Genomic DNA, 27,962 nt, shown 5'->3' with positions numbered 1-27,962 from the left:
ACTCTGGTTGTGCCTCTCCTGCTGGTCACCATAAACAAACTATGCAAACACACCTTGTTTTTCCTGCTTCCTGTTGTGTGAGTGAGGGAAGAAAAACCTGCTGAAAAATGTGAAGCTCAACTAGACATAGAGCAGAAGGCAGTGGAAAACATGCAGACAGCTAGGCTTAACCCTCCAACGTGCAAATCAAAATATCAACTTCTGTAAACTGTATTCATTGGGCCAGTACTCCTCCCCTACGGGAAAAAGAAAACAAAAAGCAAGGATGAGTGGAGCTCCCCCTGCAGCAAAATGCAGGGCTGAACACACAAGTGTTTGAGGCACATATCAACCCAAGACAAGCAATATGTGTCATAGTCCGCCACTATCCTGGCCTAATGTAACAAGAGGCCGAGCCCTATAATAAGCTATTCAAAAACGAAAGCTTGTTCTGATTAGACAGTATCACTCAAATCTTGTTAACCAAAGTTACAAGACTGGGACTGATTTTCGTTGATCTAAAATGCAGCAACCTGGACAACCATTTTCTCTGGGGCTTTGTAGAGACTAAGGGAGAGTGGGTGGAAGTATATGTAAGCAAGAGTATGCGTGCGTGTGTGCGTGTGTGTGTGTGTGTGTGTGTGTGTGTGTGTGTGTGTGTGTGGTGTGTTGAGTTGGAAGAGTGGGTGTAGGGAGGAGATAATGCCAAAGCTGAGTGAACACACGGGGACTCCTCACGATCACTCAACAGTAGCCCTGAACAGCTAGAGATACAGGCATAATGGCCACATTTGAACCAGTAGCATTAGAGATTCTATTTAAAGGGGAATATTTTTTTCTATAATTCCATTGCAAATAATTTGCCCACAATGATGAATTACAATAGTCATTTTATATAAATACTGTAGTTTAAGAGGGTAATAAAATAATTACATTAGAAGCAAATATATGTTGGTTTTATCTACTGAACAGTAGCGGGTTTGATTTCATGAACAAATCAGTCAACAGTGAGACTCGTGAACATCCAAACTGGATCATAAACACTGAGAAATGTGAAATGGCCAGATTGGTAAAGTTATCCAAAGAACCACTTCAGTCTCAGTGTCATCACACACACACTGTCATGAACTTAATTCAGTATCAATCATTTGTCCCATGTCTGTTAATTCAAATACCAATTTGATTCAATCTACATCATTATAATTTTAATTTAACAACTCTGCCTGTCTGTTATTAGTGAGTTTTATTATAAGCTGGGCCCCCTACAAAGCACTTGTGCTGGCTACCCCATAAATAAATTATGCAACACAACCTCATGCAGATCATTTCTAAATGGCAGTATATAGGTTATTTAACACAGGTCCCAGTTAATGTAACCCAGGCCAAAGCAAAGAGGAAAAAGTAGGGCAATATTCAGCATCAAGCTTAGAACGATGTTTCCTCAGCTGACATTCGAGTCTCCTTTATATCAAGGTGCCATAAGTTGTGCCATATGTTTAATTTGATTAGTGGTAGGTCCAGGCCATGCATGTGGTCAGTCTGTCACTGTGCAAATGACTCAAACACACAACATATTTGTCAAATACAGTGATTCGTTAGAGTCAAATGCAGCTATTGGCTGATAGTGATTGACCCATGTAGAGGGGTTGAATTAAACCCTGAGGAAGGCTTTCATGAAGCTGAAAACACAACATGTTAAAATAATGATGTTATGTAATTATGTATTGACAGCCTCAAATTCATCGACTCATACACTTCCTCACAGATTAAAACAGACATTTTCTACAAAGGTTTACATTGTCCTATAGTTGTGGAAGAGTACTTGGTTTGCAAGGAACAGTAAAGCTCCAACAGTTGGTATATCATGGTGGCAGGTTTGCCTCCAGAAGGGGCTCTGCGAGAACCCAGTGGGAGCCAGAGCATTGCATAGCTCTCCTCAAGCTCAGACCTGGCCCACATCACTTCTGCAGTCTGTTACCAGGAGTATTCTAAAGTCAGCATTTGACTTGAATGCCTACATAACCACAACAATGTGCAAATTTAACTGGTATGAGGTGTTGATGTGATGGACATTCTGCTTGTATTAGATCCTCTGTAACAAAAGAGAAAACATTTAGGGCTGAGCAAATTAAGAAGCCAATTTATGAACAAACTGAAAGGACACATCTTCCTCAAGTGGAAAGAATTAAATAAACAGAAATCCAAAACAGATGACAGATTCACACCATAATCTCCTCCCCTGGAACCCAACAGAGGCCTTGTAACACTGGGAGGCAGATAATTCAACAATCTCTGTGATTCCGTTATCGCAGCAATTGCATCTACTGATCCATATTTAAGACCCATTTTTTTCTTCAATGTAAACCCACCCAATCGTTCACTCACAGAAAATATGCAGAGATTATTAGTCACCAAAAACACAAGATTTGACAATACATTAGCTGTTCCCATATAACATGATTGATGATTATATAAAGGCCAACTTCACGTTCATAATAGACTTATTTATCAGTTAAAGCGTTATCAAAAATTATTCTCCATTCAGTTGATTCTGTTAAAGACATTACCATGAGTGCTTCCGTGTGTGTGTGTGAGAAATAAGCGTTTTGTTTATTTAACACCACATAAATTGCAAACCCTCTATTAGGTGTGCAATGACTCTTCATCCATGCAATGTTGGTCAGAGATGACAGACCATTTAAACAGAGCTTGTATACGAAGAAATGTATAACTTAGAATGGTTCCCTTGAGACCAGATCAGCAGCTACACATGTTAATGACGGATCTGGGCAGGGCTTCAGAAATACATTAGATACTACAGTTAAGCAGGGTCTGCAAAAATATCTTTTTGGTATCTGACTGAAAGGCCTAAAATGAAAGCAATTGTAGGCTTTTCCGTCAGCTATTAGTATGGTTAATTTTGATTGGGCTTTTGCCCTAGTATGCTCCTAAACGTACTGGTCTCTCATTATAATTTGCAGCGTTAAGTGATCTATGGATTTCTTGGATTACACTGAATAAATTCTGGCATGGTCTTTGAGAAATGGCAGCAACTGTGATAATATATCATGTTAGTCAAGTGAGACCTTTTGTTACTTCTGCATCATGTGGAACATGAGAACTTAAATGTTAATGTTAATGTTAAAAGTGTTACTATAAGGTTATACCAATAGGTTCACGATTGACAAGTGCCAGCAAGCTTTGGTGATGTTAATGACATGTTTAGAGAAAAATGTGCAGGCACGCTAAACTCTGACTTACATTGAACAGGTTTGTCTTGTTTCTTTCACAGAAAAGTCCTTGTGCTGGCATGTGCTTCAGCTGTTGCCATGGGACACTGCTTCCTAGCAACACATCACGGGCCCACTGTAGGTTCTGTGTTGGGAAATAAATAAATAAATGAAAAAGCCCACATATGTACATTTTTATATGCACAACACAACAGAATCTTATGTGAAAACCCAAGGGACACCCCTCTTTCATTAGAATAGACTGACAGAAATGCTAAATAATAACAAGAAAAAAAACAAAAACAAAAAACAATTGTCCTCATTTGCAATCAGGGAAAAAAAGTCTCCTTTTCTCAGCACGATGACTCACAGATCCGTGTCTACACAAGTGCCCTGTCTGAAAAGAGAGCAAGCGAATGCCATTTAATGGTATCTTTTACAATCCAGTAAGCCTATAGCATGAAATTACAGGCTCACTCTCGCGCCATCTCTGGAGAGGAATAGAGATGGCCAGTCAATGTGAGTGAAGCGGTTTTCTTGAGAACAAAAGGGGCACAGAAACTTTTAACCCTGGATGTGTCAGATTGTGAGAAAACAACCGCTATCAAATGGATCACATCAAGCTGTTGTGTCACCAAGTCACTGCCAGAGTACGTTGGCTTTCATCCATGCAGGCAGCTGAAAACTCAATTGGAGGGAAAAAACTGAGGGAAGTCATACCAACCATGCAAGCTTTATCAAAAATTATTCTCCATTCAGTTGATTCGGAGGAAATTATCTTTTTTGATTTTTTTTTAGAGCTTGTGACTGCTTATAAAATGTAAGACAGAATAAATTGAGGACCTTTAGGACCTCTCCATGCCCTACTCACCCTTATTCAATAGAGTAGAAACAAAGGCCGAATTTAAAAGGTTTGACAAAGAGAGTGCTGACAGAAGGATGCCACCACAGTAAAGCTCAACACAACCTCACCATGCCAAACTGGCTGAGGGAGCACTGTGCTTCCTCCCACACACACCTCTGCCCACAGAGCGTCATGGCCATCACAAGCTGTTTCAGCAACACGCACACAGCAGAGATCACAGGCCCACAGGAAAATACAAGGAAGAAATATGTAATGTATGGCTATCACAACTCTCATATGGTTGTCACTGACACACTCAATATAAAAGACCCATGTGACTTTTGAGGAAATTACAGGGGATTGGCAGGGGATACCAAATGTATGTGTACTGGTTTGAAGGATGACTTGACCTTTGAAATGCATTGAAAATGGACTAGAACCATTTGTTATCAGGGGTGGACCAACCTGATGTGTCTTGCTGTTAGTGTAGAAGAACGCCAGGCGATAAAGACTCTTGTAGTGCTGAGGAAAGCGGCTTAGGCAGAGAAACAGAGCACGTATACACATCTCCACCAGCATCCGCCTCTGGTCAGTACGATCTGCAGGCAGGGCCTTGGGCACTTCAATCACCTCAGCAGGGGGCTCTGGCTTCCTCTTACCCTCACTAGCTGCGGTCTGAGGAACAGACTGTTGCGAGATGGTTGGCTTCGGAGGGGTGGCTGGGACAGGAAGAGGACAAGGATCCACGGAGACCTTCAGAGCTGGAGCCTCCGGGAGAGTCACCACAACAGCTTCGACGACTTCCTGGATAACTTTCTCCTCAGTCTGGATGACAGCATGTTCCCCATGTGACACTGAAGTAAGATTTAAATTTGAGACTTAAGGAGTTGGAAAAGACAAACATACATTCAAATATCAACAAAACTGCAGCAACAACATCTGGAGTTAGTGCATTGCTTCCCACACTGCGCATAAGAGATTAGGAGAGGCTCTAAGTCAGTGGTTTCCAACTGGTGAGCGCAAGATCCAATTGGGGTGGGGGATCACCTTGATTTTAAAGGGGTATAATGATTTTAATGTGTATGTGTCAAAATTTTATTCATTTACATTTATTGTCAAAAACAAATAGCAAAATTTAAGGGTTATGTGAAAAGCTTATTCATTTAATCAAAAATAAATTAAGCGGACATCCTCCCAAAAGTCGATGACTCGAATCATCTGTCAGACTTGTCAGTCAAATGAAAATCTTCAAGTCAAGCAGTGTTCTTTTTTCTTTTTGTTGTTGTTGTTTGGTAAATCAGTCTGCATTACAATAAGATGATAAAACTGATGTTAGCCCTGTGCAAAAACATATCAGGGGTTTGTTTTGTTAGACACTGATTGCAGTTCTGCATTTAACATAGCCCTACAAGAGGAGCCGGTCTGTCGCACTGTAGCAGCAACCAAGGTTTCTGGTTGGTCACAATAAAGATTTTCTGATTGATTCAAATAATCTATATAAAAAAAGGAACGAAAAGTCCAATCTTTATATTGAACAGCCAAATCTCAACCAACTAACAAAATTACAGCCTGATAAAATATAAATTGCAAGGATACGGGCATGTGTAACATAAGCTTAAGTGAATCGTGGGGCACCAAAGAATACAATGGTGAAAATACAGGTCCTTCAAGAAAATGGTTAGGAACCATTGCTTTGACCAACAGAAAAAGCATAAAATGTGCATATCTTATACAGTTTTAAGTTACAATGTGTGGAGACTGAAATGGAAGCAGTGTTATTAACAATTTTTGATGGAAAGACATTCAAGAATACAGATGTGGCAGAGACTGGGAACAGTCTGTGAATCAATATATTTTACCTGGATTCTCCGATGCTTGCTGCCCATCCTTCACAGGGGTTGTACTCTCTGATGATAATGAGCTGACTTTCCCTGAGGCAGTTTTGTGGGTGCTGTCTTGTGAGCTGGTAGGATCTGTGAAGGCATCCTGTGTGGAGTTGGAGTCAGAGAGCATCACCACCTCACTGTCCTGACTGCGCTCTGCCAACACAAAAAAAACATGGGTCATGCAGCCAATTGCATGGTTACAGAGGGTTTCAAACAACTTTCTTGCCAAAAAGTTGGGATTACGTAAAAAAAAAAAAAAAAAAAAAAAAATTCAGTAATTTCAGGGATAATCTTCTTAAAAAGATGAAATACCATTAACGGATACATTTTAACCAATAACCCAGGAAGGGTAATTGCATACTTTAATAGATCTGTGTAGGCCTTTTGTAGCTGTTGGTTAGCGAATGGCTTTTAAATGCCCCAAAATGAGTTGTAAGCTATATGAATGTTTGTGTGTGTTGGTGAGTTTGCCAAGGGGGGTGGATAAAAAAATGTCATGAGTCACAAATCCTTATTAGTGGATTACTAATGACTCATTGTTATAATGCTATACAGTTTGTTTTTGTGAGGTCGAAAACCACGATGCCAGCATTCCTCTAAAATGCCATGTTCGGCAATGTCAGCAAAAATAAATAGTCCTTGGGAGGGAATTGTAAATAACAGAATCAAGCAACAAGTTCTTGTTATTTCACAGAATAATGCACACACGGGACATTTCAAAAATTTACAATCATGACTTAAAAGCAAAGTTACTGTGGTACCGTAAAAAAAAAAAATGTATGAATTGACAACTGTGTATTCAGTGCTTCCTATGAGAATACACTTCATTTTGGATTAAAAACATAGCCTCTTAAAGAGTCTGGTGCGTTTGAAGATCAGTACCATTCAGGGAAGCCAGCCACATTGAAGACCTGGGCAGGCAGTAATCATGGTCAAACTCTGGTGAGGCTGTTGAAGATATGGGGAGCTGGTTTTAAAATATAATCAAGCAAAACTGCACCTCCAAACTTGTTAAAAATTATCTGCAATTATCTTAAAGATCATTTAATTTTCTTGACAAAGGAGTAGAGATTTAATGCCACTCCCTTGAAATTGTAGAACCTGATTCAGACACCCATTCATTTCCATGAGACCATGCAAGATGTGCTGTGCAGTGTTTTGATAATATTTCAATGGTCTTACAAGTTTTTCTTCTTCTTATGATCAACATTTCCCTCACAAAGCTGACATTATCTGATGTAACCAGTGAGTAAAAAAATATGGCCACAATGTGACAAAGACACTTAAGAGTTGTGTTTCATATCCTACAGTTTCTTAGCCCAATGACTGATCTCCTTTAATGGCCAATAGGGAGACAATATAAAAAAAAATCTATGGTGAAAATACAGAGGGAATACTTCAAAGGTAGAAGTAGTTGATTAAAAGGAGATCATGGAAATAAAGTTTTCCTTCATAGTGATTTGATAAATGTATGTCTGAATCTGGCCCCACAGTCTTACCACCTTGAAGTGCTTTAAGCAGGACTCATACCAGAGAAATTGGACACCTACAAGAAAAAATGTGCATGGTGGGGTATTTTCTGACTTCAGAATGGCAGTATTAGGCCAGCCACATTCTTCCCGACTTGACATTTTCACACTAATTGGCCATAATTAGAAATTATATCCAATTAGTGAAAGATATCAAACACATGATTCAGGCACAATTTTGAAATAACTCCAGGGAATTTGATGTTCTTGTCAAATTAAGCCCACACCAAACTCAAATAAAATTCGACCACATGATACACCAGACAATTTAGTGGATTGCGATAAAGGACTGACTTTGTCCAGTTGTGAAGACATTCACCCCATTTGAACTACATGCATATACATGGCAAAGCAGGTGGTAAAAGCAAGCAGGCAAAGAGGTAGCAGGCAGGTAGGTAGGTAGATAGGTAGGTAGGTAGAGAGGAATCTGGAAAGGGTGACAAAACTGGCAACATGGGCAATATGGCTGCATTATTTGTACATTCAAGCTAAACATGACACATGGGTTGGGTGAATAAATGTACCTGTTTTTGTCATATGGCAAGAATGGCTAGGACTGTTTTCACCAAACAGCATCATGGTTTCTGTTTCACAATACCCCTGCACAGTTATGGCTAATGAAAAATTCATTTCCTGAAATTTATATCCAGGCTGCTTTAACTCTGCATACATTCAGTCAATGTCCAAGAATGGAGGACTGGTTAACTCTGATACAAGAAAACACAACTCAGGCATACAACGGAAAAATACAATACAGATATGGTGGCAACACTGCAAGAACGCGTGGTTAGATTAAAAATAGTTAATGTGCATGACTCAGCAGCTCAACTATAATGTATATTGTTGCAATGTACTGGATGTATACTGTGCCAGATACTATGCTGAAAGCAATAATGGAAAGTCTGTGATTTTCATGTCCAGTAGGAAAAATTCACAACCCTCTGCACATTGTGCAACACTTTCATAACTGTCTTATTTTTGGTATATACCTCCAGGTTAGACTGCACTTTAGAAGATTGTATTATATCACCTCTCATTTCAATGGACTTTTAATTCACAGAAGGGCTTTAAACTATATAACTAACTACTTTAAACTATAAACACTTCATCCAGTTAGATGAATTTTAACTTGTTAGTTTGAATCTTTTTAGAGATGTCTAATATTGAAGCGATCTTTGATTTGTATGTAATTGTGACTTTTATGACTTTGTCCTGTCTGTGCTTTCTTTTGGTTTCATGCTAAGGTTAGATTTCCATAATCTACTTGTTTCAATAACTGTTCTAGCAAAAAAAGATACTTGGTGTAATCACTGGCAACATTATTATTACTGTAAAAGCACTCCCAACAAGCACTTTTGACAAAGGAAAACACTTTGGTATCACACCAAAAACGTTTCAAATGACTGTTACTTCACTTTGTTTAGTTCAGGTGGTTAAACAAACAAGCATCCGATTAGTGCTAAAAATCAACCCTGCAATACTGAGCAGATGTCTCTGAGGTTATAAGCTTTCAGAAGTTACATTAAAGCAACAGCTGTAACATATTAGGGGAGGTAAGATGATAGATATCAAGAGCAGCAACAAAGAAGCAACTACAAATGGATGTTCCCACACACATACATATACATACACACACACCGGCCTTAATGCACTCTGCAAAACTCAATCTGCTGTTTTGTCAGGTATTGTAAATTAGTCAAATAATCAGTAGCCATATTGCCCATTTCACCATATCACAATCACCCAGTGCATGGAGATCATTGTAACTGAAACCAAAGCCATTAAGCATGGTGATTAGCAATCTGAGCACTCCCCAGTGGGCTTCCTGTCCCAGTGCAGAAAGGTCAAAGAGCCCAACCCCAGAGACAGTGTCTAGGACTGGGACTGTACCATCAGCCTGCTGCTCTTCATGCCGCTGCTGCTGCCACTGCTGCCGTCGAAGTGTTTTGCGTTTGGCGTAATCGTGGTCAAACGGCGTGGCCACATAAGGAGGAGATGTCAGACCTGGGGTGGCAGCTGATGGAAGGGATGTGCTGAGGACAGTTCCCATGCAAACTGATGAGCAATTAAAGTCTTCATCCATCATGGAGGGAGGTTTCTCCCTGTATAGAATGAATGAACAACATAGAAAATCAACTTCCAGCCATAACATCATATATTTCTTTCTTTTTACCGGGCTTATGAAGCTTACTTTTCATGGGACCTTGGCATGCTTGGCATGCTCTTTTCTTCACCCCTCGCAAATGGCCCTGTTGCTGCCTCAACCAGCAAGCTGAACAAAAGCTCATGTTCAAGATCAAGGTCAACAGCTTCCAGTAGTTTTAAGATGGTGGCACTCAAACGGAAATGTAACTAGAAAAAATGAATCAGGAAAAGACATTCACTGGTCCAGAAGAAATGAAAAAGTATCAGTTGTCATTTGTGTTGCACAACATACCTTTCATGTGACTAGATTTAATGTAGCTATATATTATTTAAGAGACCATCCACAAATAGTTTACCTCCAGGGCTTCCATGGCCAGATCAGGAGGATTATGGTAATGTATTTTCCGCGGGTACCTGGCAGCTTCTTCATGCAGATAATGCGCTGCCTAGAAATATAAAGAAAAAGAAGTCAACAATTTAGACGCCATAGACACCATTTTCTGGTATGTATAAAATCAATGGCTCAACTAAATGGAGAAAGGATTAAGGAGAAGGCCAATAAGGAGTAGAAGGCTTGTAAGTATGTTTACAACAGAGTCCACTGCATTCGCACTGCCCCCGTGACACTATGTTTCACTCAGGTTCAGATGCCTCCACGGATCTAATCAAATCTACAGAGCTCTGACTAACTCTATACGCCGCTCTTCACAGTGGGGAAGAAACATCTTGCAAGGGTAAAAGGGCAGTGATTGCTCTACAGGAACATTATGAAATAACTCCAGAGAGGGCTTGAAAAAATATCCTTGGTTTTCAAAGGAGTTAAAGATGTGTTTTAAAGTATTGTATTAAATTAATTCTAAACTTGTTTCTATTTTAAAGTACTTCTACTATAAAAAATCAAATAGTGATAATGGTGGAATGGTGGGAACAATATACTTTCAGTTCCGGTAAGTTGTTGAATGAAAGAATGGTGATAAGGGTTAGGGCTAGGGTTAGCCTAGGATAAGCCAGGTTACAGAAACCACACTTTTCTGGTATGTTATTAGAAAGTGACAGGTTTTTGCTGCTACCCAAATGTACACCTCAACATCAAAGTTTATTATTAAAAAAATATATCTCAGAGGGCAGCAGAGCGGCAGAGTGGTTTGCACTGTTTGCCCACAGAAAGAAGGTCGCTGGTTTGGTTCCTGGGCCTGGGGTCTTTTTGTTTTGCATGTTATTGTGCTTGTGTGGGTTTCCTCCAGATACTCCGGTTTCCTCCCACTGTCCAAAGACATGCATGTTTGGGTTAAGTGGTCACTCTAAATTGTCCGTAGGTCTGAATGTGAATGTGAGTGGTTGTTTGTCTCTGTATGTTGGACTGGTAACCTGTCCTGTGTGTACCCAGCCCTTACTCAATGTGAGCTGGGATTGGCTCCAGCACCCCCCGTGACCAAGAAACAGATAAGCGGTAGAAAATGGAGGATTTAATAATTAATCTCAGACTAAATTCTAGGATAAATGTGATGCCTTAAGTCTCCACAGCTGTTTACCTTTTTGTAAAGTTGGAGATACTCCATTGGAGGCTGTTTTCGTTTCTCTGCTATTTTCCCCAGCATGTAGTGAATGAGCCACTCTTCTTCATCACTGTCACCCTCACAACGGGAAGCACCCTGGAAACACTGGAACGATGTTTCCAACATGGAGTCTCTTCTTTCTTCCATCTGAAGCACACACAAACATGTGGTGGAAATTTAACGAGTAATTTTGCTTGAGGTGACATCAATTTACTCTATAACAAATTTCACAAACGTAAAAAGCAAATGTAACAGGAATTTGACGCACAGAAAATCTGCCATTTGAGCTCAGTTCACATGAAGCAACAAATAAGAGATGACAAACAGGATGATTCTACTCATGTTAACCTGTGCCTCACCTGTTTGACAACCTCTGGGGGGAGCTCACTGCGCCACTGCTTGAGCTGCCGTGAAGCAAAAGAATGCAGTGCATACGATATGGTGCCATACTCAATCCACAGAGACAGGTTGGAACTGTCTATCTCCAGGGCCCTCTTAAAACAATTAAGCACTGCCTGGGAGTGTTTCCATATAGGAACGTCACTTTTCAGCTCATTGGAGTTGAGCTTGTCCTGGATGCGGCTGGCCCTTGCTAAAGCCATACCTGCCCAGGAATCAAACCTTAGGAAAAATACACAAAAGTACAGTCACTGCAAAAGATTATTCTTTGTAATGCTCATAAGAACTGACATTTATGCAGATAAAATAAGTTACCTGTTGGGACAAACACAGATGTCATGCATATAGAACTTGATGGCTTTGGACTGCTCCTTGTTCTTGAAATGGTAATCAGCCAGGAGGTAATAGATCTCATTTATGATAGCAGGTGCAGGAGCACTCCCCTCAGGAAGGCATGGGGCCTTCAAGAAGAAAAAGTCAATATTGTAAAGCTAGTCACATGTCAGATCAAGCTTGCAGATGATGATATAAGGGAAACATAATTGCAAAGCTGAACTCCATTGAAAATGGGTAATTGTTTGGCATGTGCGGCACTGGGACCCTCAGATGCAGTGTACGCCCACTGCCTGACCTTTTCTGCTACGCCCTCGATGTATGCTGCCACCTCTTCCATGGTGAGGATGGGGGTGCCACTTTGGGGGGCAATGCCGGCAAATCTCCTCAGCAAATTAGCCAACTCTGCAGACACTGTGCTTGTCTTATAGCTATCAAACTCCGGCAATGACTTTGGTTTAAAATACTGAAAGATGAACAGGGCCTCACTCCACAACAGCTCAACCTGCAAAACACAGATTAATTCCAGAGGAAACATGAGTATCTTAGTCAATTGTTTTAGAGTGCAACACAGCACCAGAGCAAATTAGTGGCAACAAGGTCTCTGAGGACTCTCTGACTGTGTGGCATTGCATAATTACAATCAAGTTGCCAGCTATTTAAATGCATTGATGCACTGTAGGAATGACACCCACCTAGTGGCTGGACACATGCACTACAAAAATTTGAGACCACAAATTGTAGCCACGACCTTCTGAGTTTAAGGACTCCAAGTTCCCACATTGTTAGGTTAGCTCTGAATTTTAGTTTACTTTTCAATTGACAGCAAGTTCAGTTATTGATATTCATAAATAATCCTTAATGTAAATTGTCCCTACAGTGATAATATGCTAGACTAATAAAAGGGATTTTTTTTTTTTTTTAAATCTCTGGAATTTCTTAGCAGAAAGGTCTCCAAAGGGTAGAAAGAGAGTCCAACAAATACTAAATACAAAAAAGAGAATATAGAAGAAAATTTTGTGGGAATGGTTTTGTGGTTTCTCTAAATGTGTTCACATTTGCACTCATGAAATTAGTGCCATTATGCCATTAACGCTATTTCAGGGCCTTCATTCATTACAATGACAACTGATGTGTGGACCATCTAAGCCAACAAAAGAGCTTTAATGGATAAAGCAGACTTCCTCTGTGATGTGAGGGTCTGTGAGGGACATGGTTGCGTCATAGCACACAGCCATAAAGTGAGAAATCATAACTGCAGATTCAAAGCCTTGAGTCGATTCTGCACACTCATTCGTCGTCTCAATACCATCTGAATATGTGCTGGGAGTTTTGGAACTTTTCAGTTTTACATTTTCAATGAAATACATAAGCAGTCATTTCAAATGAATCATTACGACAGACTTCATGAAGCATCAATGCATTTTACCTGTGGCGATGAGTGATCATCAAGATAGCGGGCCTTGCTCTTCTTACTAGGGTATGCATATAGGCAGAAGAAGCACTGTTCCAATGCCATCTCCAATTCCTCTTTGTAGGGATGAGAGTCATTGCTGGAAGAGGCTGAAAACTCTTTTTCCAGAACTCGAACCTCAAGCAAGATATAACAATAAAGCTCTGTCAAACTATTCAAATGGACTACACATATTCATTGAGACACGCACACACACATACCTCAAAAAAAATACATCAGTCCACAGTATTGCATGGCATGTTGAATAAGTTATTATAATCTTTAAATTAAAATTCCAAACAAACTTACAAAGAATTTGAGGAGTGCACCATCTGAGCTGCAGCACAAGGAGCGGCGACCAAGATATTCATGAGCTGTGTTCAGAAGCATCAGGGAAGATGGCAGCATAGGAGTGTCTGAGTCATCTGAAAACAGGCCTGGAAGGTCACTCACTGTAACAGCTACCATGACATGGAAAAACAAGGGAAAACTCAAAGCAAGAAAACAAGAACTCAACAAACCTTCATCGTCCCCTACAGACATATGCTGTCGAAGCATACAGTCAAATGCGGCCTCTTCGTGTTTGATAATGCGATACAATATAATCCAAGGTAGAACCGAGAAGAAATAAGGCTCCTTGGGATCATCGGAAATGGTCATGCTCAGATCAATCAGCTGAAAACAACATCAATAGCATTGAGATTTATCAGTGTCTAACTATAGTATCAGTCATTTTCTTTGCGAAAAGAAAAAAAAAGAGTATCCCTTGCCTGTATTAGGTTGTTCGCCAGTCGAGCCATACTTGAGAAGTGGGGGATATTGCTTAGAAGCTCTGTGTCTTTATTGAAGCAGAACTCAATACCATCTAGCAATGTTCCAATGGTACTGACCCACTCCTCTTTACTAGGGGGAGAGCTGCTTGAAGAAGAGTTGAGCTGCTGCAGGGCTTCATTCAGAGCCAACTCGCTGCACTCCAAACACTGCTGGTAGTCTTGCAGCTTCAACAGCGAGTTCTAAGCCAGAGAGATACAAATCACAGCATCAGCCATTGTGCGTTTCAAAAGAGATACATTACAATACTAATGCAGCCTATCTAACCTGCAGTAACATGAGCTGAGCAGGCCGTTCCGGTGCTGAGCTTACAAACTCCAGGGATTTACTCCTGCTGCCATAATTCAGAGTGGGCTGCAGCAGACGCACAACAGACTCAAAGTCTGCAGACTCAAAGAGTCGCTGGATCTCCTCCAGAGACTGACAACGCTCCAGAGACTTCAACCTCTTGTCAATCTAATATAGGGCACAAAAAAAAAAAAAACACAGTTAAAGCAGCTAAATATTTTTGAAAAATTTCACTTGTTTGTATATTACTTTCTTTAATGGTCTAGTGAGGAAATGTATAGAGTTGAAAGAGTTTTGTTTAATGACTCAAGAAAACACTAACCTCCTCCACAGAGATTGTTGCATCTACACGTAGGTTTGGAAGGTTGATGGTGTAATTTTTCCCTTCAGGGGACTTTGGTTTGCTCTGCAAGAGGCCTATACATACATCATAGCTCTCCAGTGCCAAATCCATGTCTCCCTAACAGAAGACAAGACAGTAATATAAATCACATTTGGCTATGCCAATTGGTGAGGGCTCAGGGAATACTAAAGAAAAGGGGAGTGCTCCTACCTGTAGGGCCAAGAACCGTGCCTTGAGCCAGTAGACACGCACCATGACATCCAACCAGCCATCCTCAAACAGGTCCCTTTGGGATGAGCCTAAGGCCAACAGTAATAAATCCCCCTGGAAATACTGCCCAGGGAATTCTGAGTCATCTGCTTCATTGCTGGGACCAACGCTGCTTCTTCTTGGAGACACTAGACCAATAAAAAAAGTTGTTACAACGCTGTTCCAGACATGTGAACTACTACTCTTTAACAAATCCATGTGATTATATTTAGAGCTGTCTTTGAAGCCACATTTACGCCAAACAGTGCATCTTTAGGAGAAAAAAAAACAATAGCATTTAATACATTTAGTTAACATGTTATCATTTACCTGACTTACTGACATAACTTCAGACACTGAAGCACCTTTGGGTCTAAACATAATGTAGCACAGTAGAATAATGCATCACTAAACAAAACTGTTCCCACATTCAATCATTAATAACATGGGCTGGCTTACCAGTCTTCCCTTTTTTGTGCAACCATTGCTCCAACTGCAACTCCATACACACTAAGCTCATTGTCAGCATTTCCTGTAAAGATAAGATAAACAGAAGATATTAACACTTATTACAGATCATTGTTGCTAATTTTGATGAAAAACTAGTTATGTTGCTGATCCAAATTTAAGAAAACACACACTAAAGGTAAACCCTGGAATGCACAGAGCTTCTCAATATCCAAAATGTCAATGTTAATTTGAACACATATTCAAAACATTGGTTAATGTCCCTATAATGGCAACAACGTTGTGCCATTTCAAATTTACACCAAATTTAACCTAACCTATATTATAGCAAGTAAATGATTGCTAAAAGCACATGTATGACAACATTTTAAATAAAGTCTAAAAATTGTTTTGAATCAATGAGTTGCAGAATCTCTGGCAGGCTATTTCTATAAAGTCTGATCCCTCTTTTTTGGAATGCTAATTGTAGACTTGCAAGAAAATCTAAGGGTGCCCATTAGTCACCTAGCAAGTCAGGCCTAATTACAGTTTTTGATATTTTCTGTCAAGAATGGCTAAACTGATTTAAAAAAATAAATAAAATCAGCTCAGTCTTTAGTTTATTTACCCTGAGGTGTTGGTTGCTGCAGTCCCGGAGTAAAGGGTTGGGAAGGCCACTACTGTGCTTCCTCCATGTCTGGTAGACTTCCAGGACCACAGCAGTCAGCCCTCGAGGCCACTCCTTTATGAACTTCTGACCCACTGCTTTTAGATAGCGCATCATCAGTTCCAGTATACCACCATTGGCCATATTATTGAGCAGGAAGGTGTGGACATCATGTTGCTCTAAAAAGGGAATAGACTTTCTTATTATGACAGAAAAAAGAAAAACAGCGTAAAAGAGTATTGTGAATTCATATCCATGAAGCTCGACATACCAGACTCCATGTATTCAACTGAGTCAACAGGCAAGCAACTCCCATGTAGAGGCTTTATCTCCTCCTTTCCATCACATTGTGTCTCAAGATTACTCAGACTCTCCTCATCATTATCAGGATCAAACTTCTTTAGCCTAAAGACAAACCAGCAAAATAGCAATTGAATCTAAAGAACTGCAACAAGTTGTGCATTTAGAGATCATATCTTATGATAAAACTACCTGGAAGGTAGATATTTAAAAAGCAGTTCTTGAAAATCAATCTTCTCTTCCTTCTTGCATTTTGTGTTACGAACACGTGCAGAGCGTCGCTTGGCCGTCTCGCCACTATCATCTATCGCACGTTTCCTTTTTGGTGTTTTCTTCACTTTATCTGTCAGGGAAACATCCACTGCTGTAGCTGTGAAAATACAACATGATTAAAAAAAAACATCTCTAAATAACTACTTATGCAGTTATAATGCAAACGATATGTTGGCAGGTATGAGGAAAATGTATTTTTATGAACTAACCAACAGGAGGAGTAGAAGTGATGATTTCCACAGTGGTGTGACTGTGGATGATGTGAGGCTGAATGCCAGGCTGGGGCACCAATACTGGCTCAGTAAGAGCCACTGGAGGCAGGGATGAACTTGGGCTGCTACTCAGCACTGTGGTCTGGCCTATACCGACAGGACTGCTCGGCTGGGGCAGACTTTGGAGGAAGTTTGGGTCAGAATACTCTGACAAATCAATCCTGCGGCCAAGACTGGGACGGGGTGGCTCACACATGGTCTGATGTGTGTACATTGCAAGAAAGATTTCACCCACATGCTTCCATCTGAGATAAATAAGAGTGCTGTTGATTATTAATAACAATTACCTGTCTTAACAAATAAACAAAATCACTATGGTCAAAATCTGATAGAACAACCTCAGTGATGAAGAAATATGAACTATGCTGTGAGGTTGAACAGTTCAAATCTTATTTGAATATTATTTTAAAGTGTCAAACCAATTTAAAATGAACTACTCAAACAAGAAAATTGCTAAAAAAATTCTCAGACAGGTAGAAGTACTCACGAGAAGCAGCGAATGGGCTGAATCAGGATCAGGTCTGATTTTGGTTCACAGTAAGACAGCGCCTGTCTGCGTTTTCTTATTTCCAGAGCCTCTTCAACAATTGATTTGCGCTCCTCTTCCTCCACTTCCACATAGTGAATAGACATATCGCTGCAAATAAACCAGAGCACAGCACAGAGGTCCATCAGGGATGGGAAAATATGGAGTCACAGCTACAACAAACCGAGCATTAAAATGTGTGCTACCGTCACCATTTCATGAACATCTGCATCGTGTCCCTCTTCAAACAGGGCTGCTCCTCAAAGATTTTCTCCTTCAGCACCAGGCCTTTAGTGTAACAATGATCCTTCTCTAGGGCTTTGGCAATGAAGTACAAACAACCTAGGAAAAAAGTACACAGATGACAGGTTACTTATCTTACTCTACTTGAGCTCTCATAATGATAATGATAGCAAGGACAAGGTAAAGTGTTTATGATGATGTATTACATACAGGTGTAGTCACTGAGTGTGTAAAGAATAGTTATGAGGTTGTCAAGGCAGGGCCAGTGGTCTGGGTTACAATGCAAGCCCTCCTCAAAGGCATGTCGAGCCAGAGGAATGCGCACCAGTCGCACAGCCACCTGACCAATTTTGTACCACATGTTCACATCAGTGGAATCCAACATAACAGCCTGGGGAATAAAAAAAAAAGTGAAAATATGGTATGATCATCGGTGTTTTTCAAATGCTTGACAAAATGCATTAATTTGCATAAAGTGCTGTGATGCCAAGAATAACAAGTAAGTATAAAATTGGCACTGTTTTGTCGTTTCACCTCCAAATAAAACTCCATGGCAGTCTTCAAGTCCTCCCGTGATGCAGCCATAGTCGCTAAGTTTTTAAAAGTTGAATATTTTAACATCAGCCCGGGATGCTTGAGTCCAACTCTCTGATCATCGGAGGGCATGGCCTAAAATATTAAGGGTTAGATTAAATTTGGAAACCACAATGTAATGCAGATGTCTTTTAAAGCATGACTGTCCTTGCTGACTGAAAATTTGTCTATTCGATTTTGTGAGACATTGTGACATTTGTGATTTTCATGACATTGCTGTCAATTACTTCCTCAACGCAGAGCAATTTGTTTTGTAAACAGAGATGAGCAAAGACATTTGAAAACCTTAATGCAGCAGTATACTTGAAATCTTACCTCTTTGAGCAGTGGAGTTTTGAGAAGCTCATGATAGGCCTTACTGGACTCCTGAAACTTGTCATGTTTTTGAAGATCTAAAGCCTTGTGGTACAAAGCAAACGCCTCTGCTTCCTGTGGACAAAGAACTCATTGATTTTCCTGCTGAAAAGACTGCATCAGTGCAGGTGGTGGATATTGCTGAATCATTATGCTCCATACCTGAGCCTCTTTCGTCTGACTCTTGCTACTTCTCAACGGATCTTGAGACTCATCTGTAGCTGTCGCGGCAGCGTTCAGTGCTGCTATGCGAATCTGCAACAGAATTGCAAGGAGGCAAAACCTTACAAAGGGGGCAAAAGAGGGGAGCTAACAAGAACAGAACAGTGTGCACCATCTTAGCGTTTATTTGCAAATGTTTCACTGAGGGACGAATAAAGGACTATCTTATCTTATTTATACAAAGAGCCACCACTGAATGACAAAAGCGCCTTACCATTTTGATATCAAGATAGCAACTCTTCCACTCTCAAGAATAGCTGCCTTTAAATGGACCTACAGAAATGTATGGAAAAATAAAAAAGCAGATAATAAAGAGAAAGGGCGACCGTCTGGCTCATCAACAGACAGCCACCAACAAAGAATGAATAGGCTGTTGCCAACTCTCATTCACCAAAGCAAAGTCGGCTGCCTCGAAAAGCCTCTCATTCATTCATTGAGTTCGTAACACTGAGTGAGCCCTTGTGGCCAAATTAACCCCATATCAACAGAGAGAAGAACAACGCCAGATGTGTGTTAAGTTGTCGAGAAAGGTTCGGGAAAGACCAGCCAATCCTCCCAAAATCTCACTCTGGTTAGCCTGCTACGCTTTAGCTAGCTGTGCAGAGGTACATGGCTGCAGTTTTTCCCCGACCCACTGCAGCCTCACTGGGGAATAAATCCACCCCAGCAGCAGACAGGTGGTGGTAAATATCCCTCCGGGTTAAGAAGGTGAAGTGGCTAACGGTTCGAGTAACTGCCACAGTTAGCTTTTAATAGCTTGACTCATTGTATGTGCTAATGTTAGCTACTGTCTCACGGGGTGACCATCACTTTGCAAAACCGGGCGACTGACCTACCGTTCATCCCTGTTTCATCTGCATTTTTAACGTTGTTATTGCTGGAGCAGAACTTAGAATTCCCTCAACACAATTCGGAAATTAGTGGACATGAAGCACAGAACAAGGTTGACACTTCATTTGTTCATCATCCTTTGTTGTTGTCAGCGTGTGGAGCGTTTGCGTCACTGCAAGACGTTTGCTACCCGCCAGGTAGTAATGCCATCACTCATTGGACAATGTGTATTCACGTGACCAATCAAATGTCATGATGTTGAGCTACACAATCAACACTCAGCACTGAAATGTCACTTAGCACAAAGGTAAATATTTCTGGGTGACTAATTTTATTTTTCCTCTTTTTAAATAAATAACGGGCACAATTTTGGAAAATATGGATACTTTTTTTTCACTCGGCCACATTCCATTTGTGAAAATACGTTTTCAAACCTGCAAAGATGACGTTAAATCGTTTCTTAAAAGGATTTCAAGTACAAAGGCGAAAAGTTTTCACTGTTGCTTGTTATCAATTCAGATATTTTAAGAAAGCGTGAAAATGTCTTTATTTATTTTTAATATGCAATCATGTTACAACATCTAGACGGCCATATCTAAACAGCTTCAACAGCATACGGAGAATCACTCCAGAACAGCCATAATCTCAGTCGAATAAATATGCAGTTTATGCTGGTTTAAACGGAGAATAAAGAATCGAATATAATCAGTATTTATGTGTAACTTGTATGATAAACTGACGACCACTAGAGGGCAGACTTATTACAGTACTGTAAAATGTTTTCTCTGAGATTGATTTTTTTATTTTTATTTACAGGATATTGCAAAACGTGTTGCCTTCATTTGCCTTAAAATTGAATTCCTTTGATATTTGATTAGGATTCTAACATCATAATAATATTACACAATCTATTTTAATAATAATAATACATGGTTATTGTTTTTTATGGTTCTGACCAAAAGCAGGCAGGCGTTGAAAGTGGTGCAAAGCAGTGTCATCTTTTACAAAGCTGACCCCCCCCCACCCCATCATGCAGCCTTTCAGAAATTACATGAGGGATAAATAGTGTCTTTTTCAGGATATATGCTGAGAATTTGCAAAAACTTATGTAGTTTTAAGAAATATATGCTTTTTGTCCCCAATGACCCTGGATGTTGCAGTCCCTTATTACTTTACCGCTTATCCCCGCCTCCACCATCTTCAACACTCACTCTTACCCCACCCTCTCTATCCCCTGGCTGAGACTGGCTGGCTGGCTGGCTGGCACGATTATCAATTTCTTTAGTCAGCATGCCGGAAAAAAAAAAAAAAGCTGACGTCACAGTCATTACTGGCTCTATAAAAGCTGGAGTAATGCAGATTCACTGTGCAGTCAACCCAGCTGTATTCCAAGACAAAGAGCAGCCTGTTTCTGAAGTATGGCTTCCTCCGGCTTTGACCCTTACTTCCCCTCTACCTACAAGAGGAGAGTGGTGTTGCGCAGTTCAGGATATGGAGCTGGAGGAGGAATAGGCTCAAGGTCTGCCTATTCTAGCCAGGCAGCCCCATTAACTTCTTATGCATCTTCTCGCAGAAGTTATCCAACACATACCAGAGTAAGCTCCAGCTACTCCTCCGTGCTTTCTGCTCCAGTGTCTGCAGCTGCCGCTGAGCTACGCCTTGACCAAGCAGCCCAGGTCAGCTCTGAGTTCAAAACATTAAGGACCCATGAGAAGGCTGAATTGCAGGGCCTCAATGACCGATTTGCAAGCTTCATTGAGCGGGTCCATGAACTAGAGCAACAGAACAAGTTACTGGAGACCGAACTTCTGCTGCTCAGGCAGAGGCAGACTGCACCATCAAACCTCAGGGCCCTGTACGAGCATGAGATCCGCCAGCTCCATGCCGCTGTAGAAGAAGCTCGCCATGAAAAGCAAGCAGCCCAGGATCATAGGGATGAGATGGAAGATGTGCTGAGAGACCTGCAAAAGCGCTATGAGGATGAAGTGCTCTGCAGAGCAGAAGCAGAGGGCAGGCTTATAGATGCCAGGAAGGGAGCAGATGAAGCTGCAATGGTCCGAGCTGAGCTCGAGAAAAAAGTTAGGACCCTGCTTGATGAGCTGGAGTTCTTGAAGCGTCTTTGTGAGAGTGAGATTGCAGAACTGCAGGCCCAAATACAGTACAGAGCAGAGGTGTCTGTGGAGATGGAGGTCACCAAACCTGACCTATCTGCTGCTCTCCGTGACATCCGAGTGCAGTATGAGAAGCTGGCACAACAAAACCTTAAATCAGCTGAAGATTGGTTCTGCAACAAGATGAATGTGATGACAGTTGGCACTACTCGCAACATCGAGAGTGCAAAAAGCGCCAAAGATGAGGTTGGTGAATATCGCCAGCTCCTCAAAACCAGGATGCTTGAGATTGATGCCTGTCGTGAGATGAACCAAGCTCTGGAAAACCAACTGCAGGAAGTGGAGGAAAAACAGAGCGCTGAGATATCTGCACTTCAGGTAAGGAACAGAGACACCCTCAGAACAAGGGTGCAAATACCACAAAAAAACCCTGAAAATTCCCAAAAGTGGTGAAGTGTCTGTTTTTTGACAAATGTTATTGGACATTCGGTTTGAGTGATCATTATAATTTGTACAAAGGCCTTGATGTGCTACTAATGCCTTATTTTTCTGCACAGGATACAATAAATCAACTGGAGGAAGAGTTGAGAGCAAACAAGAATGACATGGCTCGTTACTTGAAAGATTATCAGGACCTCTTGAATGTGAAGATGGCCTTGGATATTGAAATTGCAGCCTACAGGTTTACAGTATAATTCATATATCCCTTGATTTTAACCAGTTGCTTGCTTTTCATACTTCAATAACTGCCCTCCTCTTCTTTTATTTATATCTCGTTCCATTAGGAAGCTCCTTGAAGGTGAAGAGAACCGTTTAAATGTGGCCAGTCTGACATCTGTCACTGCCTACTCCCAGCCTGTCTACCCCACCCCATCCTATGGTAGAACACAGATCTCCATGTCAGCTCCACTGAGCTCTGCAGCACCCTACCTTCTGAGCTCCCGCTTGTATACTTCATCTTTCTCCAAAGAGGAAACAATATCTGCCAGCCAAGCACAGCAGGCAGAGGCCAGCCCACCTCAAGAAGAGGAGGAAGAGCAGGTGGAAGAGGAGGAGATGGAGAAGGAGGAGGAAGAGGAGGAGAAGGAGGAGGAGCAGGAGCAGGAGCAGGGAGAAGAGAAGGAAGAGGAGGAGGCTGAGGACGAGCAGGGAGAAGAAGGGGAAGAGGAGGAAGAGGAGGAAAAACAAGAAGAGGGAGAGGAAGAGGCTGAACAAGATGGACAAGGTTAGTTTGGTCATTTGGTTTACTTAACATTTGCATGCAGTTGTAAACTAATACTGACCTTTATCCATTTTCACAATATCTACAAAATGAAGAGGGTGACACAGAGGATGACGCAAAGGAAGATGTGGAGCAAGGAGGAGATGACAGCCAACCTCAAGAGGAGGATGACCCTGAGCAAAAGGAGGATGATGAGGATGGTGAGAAGGGGGAGGAAGAAGAAGCTGAAGAAGAAGAGCAGGTGGAAGCAGAAGAGAAAAATGGAAAACCTACAGATAAAAAAGTTTGAACATCTATATTATCACACCTGCTAGCCTTTAGCTAAAGAATCTCTCTGGTGCTCTCTATATAGAGATGTTTGTCTCATTCGTACCAAATGAGAATCTCTTGAAGTCTGAGCTGTCATTGAATGAAGTCTAGCTATGATCAATTTAGGGGACTTCCAGCATGTATGACCACTGTGCCAGCAAAGTCATTGCTTAATAACTTAAAAGATAATCAATTAACTGAAGACAGGATTAGTCTGGAGTAGAAAATCGGCTTTGTGGAGATGTCTTTGCAAACACCTATGTGCTTTATTGCCACCAAAATATGCCTGTACAACCATCTGTATGTGTAATACCCAGTTTAAAATGCCTTAATCACTGAGTGCTTTTAATCAGCAATGTGCTGCACTGAAATCAAATAAAGCCTTGAAGCCTTGAAGACCTTGAGCTGTCTCTGGGATTTTCATTTATATTTATAAACGGGAATACTTGTACTGAAGTATCAAATGAAGTCAAACTAAGCACATATAAACACATTAGCAAATATTATATTCATTGTCCATGCTTTGTGACTCATTGTTTCAGATATTTGTACTTGTTAATTAAGCCAAGGCTCCTTTTTTCAATCACTGTTTATAGCAAAATGTTCCTTTCTCAGGAGAATGTTAATGGAAAATGTAGCTAGATTGCTGCCAAAGAGCTCTTGCTTTTAACCATCTCGATAAATCTGACTGTAAGGGAGGTCTTCAGCAAACAACAAAGTCAGCAAGTCTGGGATTTTTAAAATAATTTTTCACTAAATGATACCAAGCCAATGCAAAAAAAAAAAAAAATGAAAAAGGTAAGAAGAAGAAAGAAAGAATCCGTGTAGCAGACATAACTGAGCATCACGTTGTTGACATTAGATTTCTCTTTACTTTGCTATATTAAAGTCTAGACTAAAAGAGATGAATTACTTTGGCATTTTTGTCTTTATCTAAAGTCAGCAGGTTGTCGCTGTTCTGATGTGCCTACAGTTTCAGTGTGATCAGTGAGCTGACTCTGGTGTTTTTCTTGCTGCCTCACCCTCATCCACATCACTGTCCATAAATCAGCGTGCACTGAAATCTTTATGACTCAGCTAGTCGGCTGCACCAAAGAATCTGGCCTAGTGTCAACTCATGCAGGACAGCAAGAGAAAGGCAAAGAGAGACAAAGAGCAATTTCATTATTTCATTAAGGGAAGAAAGAGAGAGATTGAGTATGAAATGGGGGGAGAGAGGCATCTGGCTGCACTAGACCTTGGAAGAGGACAGACAGGTTTTTTTGTCCAGCAAATAGGTGGAGAGACCGAGGGGCTTCCTTTGGGCATCTGCAGAGATCCAAGTGAACAGCAAGCACACACATACTCCATATATATCTTCTCTTCTTGCGCAGACAGATTTAGACCAAAACCCACATGAGAGTGGATGTGAAGTAGCAGTCTATGGTGTATGTGTGAACAACAAACATATTGTGTCACCTTAAATATTGTAACCTATGCTAATAACTGCACTTTTTGCGCATGTGGCACATGTCCGATCGGTGTGCAAAATATCTGACTATGTGCAATCTCCATCTCCTCTCCCTCTCCATCCTCCTTGTCCTCTACTTAACCCCCTCTGAGCGAGACTACATTATCCCCCTGCCTCTGTTGCTCTCAGCTGCTATAGAAAGACTAGAGCAAGTCCAGCAGAGCACTCAGTTTAATCATTAGAAATTCTACTTTGCAATGAATTTGGCCTCACTTACACACACCTTTCACCACTCAGAGCAAGAGCAATAATGTAAACGTTTTCATATTGATTAAAAGTGCTCCAGTGATGTATTCTTGGCTGGATTTTAACACACAAATTGCCTACAGAGAGAATGCAGAAGCAGTAATAGAGATCTTTACAATAAATGCTGTAAACCACCAGCAGGATATGCACTGTAGCCAGATACTCCCTCAGGTGCTCATATGTATCACAAGTGTCACGTGCTGCAGTGTTGGGATTGCAGGTCTGTGTGGGTTTGTGTGTATTGCGCATCTCTGGGTACAGTGGAAAACAGATCCCTGGTAAATGAAGCATATCCAAAAAATAAAAAAATAAAAAAAAGGGTGTATTGTTTTTAGCACATTTTTTATATATTGAACTTCACCCCGTGTCTCATCTGTCTCATTTTGCCTGTGAACACAGTGGTACATAACTCTCTCCTTTTTGCTTGCATGCACATTGTAACATGGAACACACATATACACTTATGATGGGCATCGCAGAGGTCTGCTGAGGAGCTACCCCCCAACCTCTTGATGGAAAACAAAGAGCTGAAACTGCAGCAGGAAATACTGGCAGCAGCTGAATTTCCTATGAAAAGGTACAACAAACAAGGGCAGTATAGTAAGTATTACACAGTTATCCCAAAACAAATATGATTCCTTCCAATGTAAGATTCTGCTTTTGACTCCTACTTCTGTCACAATTCCAATAAGTCAATACAAGATGGTTTCAGTTGCACTTAAATATGAGTCCTGTGTTTTTAACATAAGATAAAGAAAAAAGAAACAAGATAGATAGAAAGTGGGCTTTTTTGTTGAACTATATCTGCAGACTGGCTCTTTCACAGACTAAACTTAATCTATATAAAGACAAGAGTATCAGCTTCTAATAACAACCAATGCATATTACATTTCAGAAAAGCAAAGTCATGCGCTGTTTTCAGGCACATTGTCAGGAATCTAATCTGCAGCTCAGATCATGAAAATTACTGCTTGTTATTTGGTCTTGTACTTGGGCTCACAGAGCACCCTTTAAATTTATAACCGAGGTGTTGTTAAGGTGAAATGTTACACTTTAATGTATACAGATAATATAATATATTGCACAAGACAGTATATTTTTGCATTCATTACTTTTAATGAACACCTGGGGGCAGGAATCAAAAACCAGTCATTTCTTTTTCCATGCCTTTGGACTTGAAGATGGTGTCACTTTGACAGAAGCAGTTCACATCCCAATTGTGTTCTTGAAATTATAGACTGGGTGTGTCTGTTCTTCTTGGATTGCTCAGGCAGTGGTCCAGGGTGCAGGCAGGGTGGTCACGTTGCAGTCTGCTGTTTCATTGTCGCACAGCCATGCTTTGTCTCCACAAAGAAAAGAAGTCTTAGATAAGAGTTGTGGCTCCCTCTACTGATCTCGCCGAACCACCTAATTAAAAGCCTCTGTGGAACGAGGCCTCTGCATCAGCCTGGAAGCAGACAGCAGTCTATTTCATTTAAGGATGTGGCACTCCTGTTCTAAAAATAGACATTTGCTTCTCCCAGTGTACATATCCACTACAGCGCTACAAAGGATGCTTCACTAAGTCAGATGGAGACAAACAGGGGAGCCTCAGGCCATATCTTTTGTCATGCATCACAGCCTAGATATTAGAAATTAGGTATGTGCATTAGATGCGTGGGTGTGAATGTGCTAACCCTAACTTACATGCAGACTGATTATGTGTCCACATGCAATAACATTATATATGTCCTCATGTCTCTATTTCTTTCAGCTGGGCTACAAGTGAAAAGCTTCTGTGCCTAATTACTCTGTTTACCTGACCAGAGCATCAGAAGATCGATCACAAGCAGAGCAAATGCACAGAGAATCAAAAAAAATACTGACAGCTTGTTTCATTACGCAGTGACCATGGTGACTTTTACGCAGCAAGATCAAGAAAAACAAGTAATTTGTTTAACATTCTGGAGAGCTATAAAAGTTTAAATACAACTTGCAGCACCAAAAGTCAGCAAAGCATCTACTCTTGCTTCAGGAGAATGAATCAGTGCTTACAGATAATACATTGATCTATCTGCATGGCATTGCAGGACCAGGCTATTACCTGATTCCGCTGCCAGACAGCCAGTTGGATGATGAGGCCCAATTTGCCTCTGGTGTCATGTGGCCCTGGCAGTGGACCCATAAATCCATTAGGTTTTTTGTCTGCTTTTGTCTCAGGAAACAAACACCTCGGTGGGGGCTTTGACCAGAGCCCTACCACTCTAAAGGAGTGTAGTTCCCACATCATAGAATTCACAGTTCACCGAGTTTATTAATGTCAGCCACCGAGTAACAGTGGAGTCAAGTCATGTCAAGCTTTATTTATTTGGTACATTTCATGTAGCAGCTAAGCATGCTTAACCTTAAAAAACAGACACACACACACACACACACACACACACACACACATACACATATACACACCTGCCCACATGGATGTATGCCTACAAATACTCTAGAGCACAGGAAGGTATTATTCCAGTTGTCTATCATGCTAAAAGTGTGTCTGATTTGACACACTGTGGAGCCCTCAGGCAAAGTAAACAATCAGGATACTATTGTTGAAGGACAAAAGCACTCACAATTTTTTTTTCTTCTGTAGTCTACCCTCACAGGAACATCATTGTCTCTTTCATGCATAAAGCGTAAGCATCCATATGACTGTCTGGCTGTTTTGACTCTTTATTCTCATATGCACCTTCAACTCACCTATCTACACATGCAGTTATAGCGTTTTCTCTTTTTAAAT

General features: G+C 40.8%; 2 protein-coding genes across 5 annotated transcripts in view; one reads left to right on the top strand and one right to left on the bottom strand.

The window, feature by feature from the left end:
• cabin1 (calcineurin binding protein 1) overlaps window positions 1-19,942 on the bottom strand; it is a 34,528-nt gene extending 14,586 nt beyond the window's left edge. For 2 of the 3 annotated variants that reach the window (XM_029510625.1, XM_029510627.1), the window contains exons 1-31: window positions 19,800-19,942; window positions 19,178-19,236; window positions 18,904-18,996; window positions 18,703-18,816; window positions 18,328-18,462; window positions 18,004-18,184; window positions 17,763-17,892; window positions 17,512-17,661; window positions 16,962-17,269; window positions 16,672-16,849; window positions 16,451-16,584; window positions 16,141-16,358; window positions 15,525-15,597; window positions 15,027-15,214; window positions 14,796-14,933; window positions 14,453-14,641; window positions 14,125-14,367; window positions 13,876-14,029; window positions 13,664-13,779; window positions 13,331-13,492; window positions 12,200-12,406; window positions 11,884-12,029; window positions 11,529-11,790; window positions 11,146-11,316; window positions 9,970-10,059; window positions 9,660-9,820; window positions 9,359-9,570; window positions 6,822-6,887; window positions 5,913-6,092; window positions 4,519-4,907; window positions 3,241-3,354 (exon numbers count right to left, since the gene is read on the bottom strand). In XM_029510625.1, coding sequence (XP_029366485.1) covers window positions 3,241-3,354; window positions 4,519-4,907; window positions 5,913-6,092; window positions 6,822-6,887; window positions 9,359-9,570; window positions 9,660-9,820; window positions 9,970-10,059; window positions 11,146-11,316; window positions 11,529-11,790; window positions 11,884-12,029; window positions 12,200-12,406; window positions 13,331-13,492; window positions 13,664-13,779; window positions 13,876-14,029; window positions 14,125-14,367; window positions 14,453-14,641; window positions 14,796-14,933; window positions 15,027-15,214; window positions 15,525-15,597; window positions 16,141-16,358; window positions 16,451-16,584; window positions 16,672-16,849; window positions 16,962-17,269; window positions 17,512-17,661; window positions 17,763-17,892; window positions 18,004-18,184; window positions 18,328-18,462; window positions 18,703-18,816; window positions 18,904-18,996; window positions 19,178-19,180 — 4,905 coding nt within the window. In that variant the 5' untranslated portion in view covers window positions 19,181-19,236; window positions 19,800-19,942. The remainder of the gene's footprint in view (window positions 1-3,240; window positions 3,355-4,518; window positions 4,908-5,912; window positions 6,093-6,821; window positions 6,888-9,358; window positions 9,571-9,659; window positions 9,821-9,969; window positions 10,060-11,145; window positions 11,317-11,528; window positions 11,791-11,883; window positions 12,030-12,199; window positions 12,407-13,330; window positions 13,493-13,663; window positions 13,780-13,875; window positions 14,030-14,124; window positions 14,368-14,452; window positions 14,642-14,795; window positions 14,934-15,026; window positions 15,215-15,524; window positions 15,598-16,140; window positions 16,359-16,450; window positions 16,585-16,671; window positions 16,850-16,961; window positions 17,270-17,511; window positions 17,662-17,762; window positions 17,893-18,003; window positions 18,185-18,327; window positions 18,463-18,702; window positions 18,817-18,903; window positions 18,997-19,177; window positions 19,237-19,799) is intronic. The other variant, XM_029510628.1, reaches the window with a different exon arrangement.
• A 1,270-nt stretch (window positions 19,943-21,212) lies between these two features.
• On the top strand, window positions 21,213-23,650 carry neflb (neurofilament light chain b). Of its 2 annotated transcripts, none has more exons than XM_029510998.1 (4): window positions 21,213-22,283; window positions 22,463-22,587; window positions 22,691-23,130; window positions 23,289-23,650. In XM_029510998.1, exons 1-4 carry the CDS (start codon window positions 21,213-21,215, stop codon window positions 23,414-23,416), a joined length of 1,764 nt encoding a protein of 587 aa, XP_029366858.1. In that variant the 3' UTR covers window positions 23,417-23,650. The 2 variants fall into 2 exon arrangements, with proteins under 2 accessions (XP_029366858.1, XP_029366857.1); XM_029510997.1 differs by having other exon boundaries at window positions 23,223-23,650.
• Window positions 23,651-27,962: the final 4,312 nt, after the last annotated feature.

This window comes from Echeneis naucrates, chromosome 9 (assembly GCF_900963305.1).
Source record: "Echeneis naucrates chromosome 9, fEcheNa1.1, whole genome shotgun sequence".
NCBI classification, from domain to species: Eukaryota; Metazoa; Chordata; class Actinopteri; order Carangiformes; family Echeneidae; genus Echeneis; species Echeneis naucrates.
The sequence above is the reverse complement of the archived record's forward strand: the minus strand, read 5'-3'. Positions and strand labels throughout refer to the sequence as shown.

Excerpts from the sequence above, each read along its gene's own strand:
- neflb (XM_029510997.1), top strand. The coding sequence starts at position 21,213 with ATGGCTTCCTCCGGCTTTGACCCTTACTTCCCCTCTACCTACAAGAGG. Across the intron at positions 22,284-22,462 it reads CTGAGATATCTGCACTTCAG|GATACAATAAATCAACTGGA; the intron begins GTAAGGAACAGA and ends TTTTCTGCACAG. Across the intron at positions 23,131-23,222 it reads GGCTGAACAAGATGGACAAG|AGGGTGACACAGAGGATGAC; the intron begins GTTAGTTTGGTC and ends TACAAAATGAAG.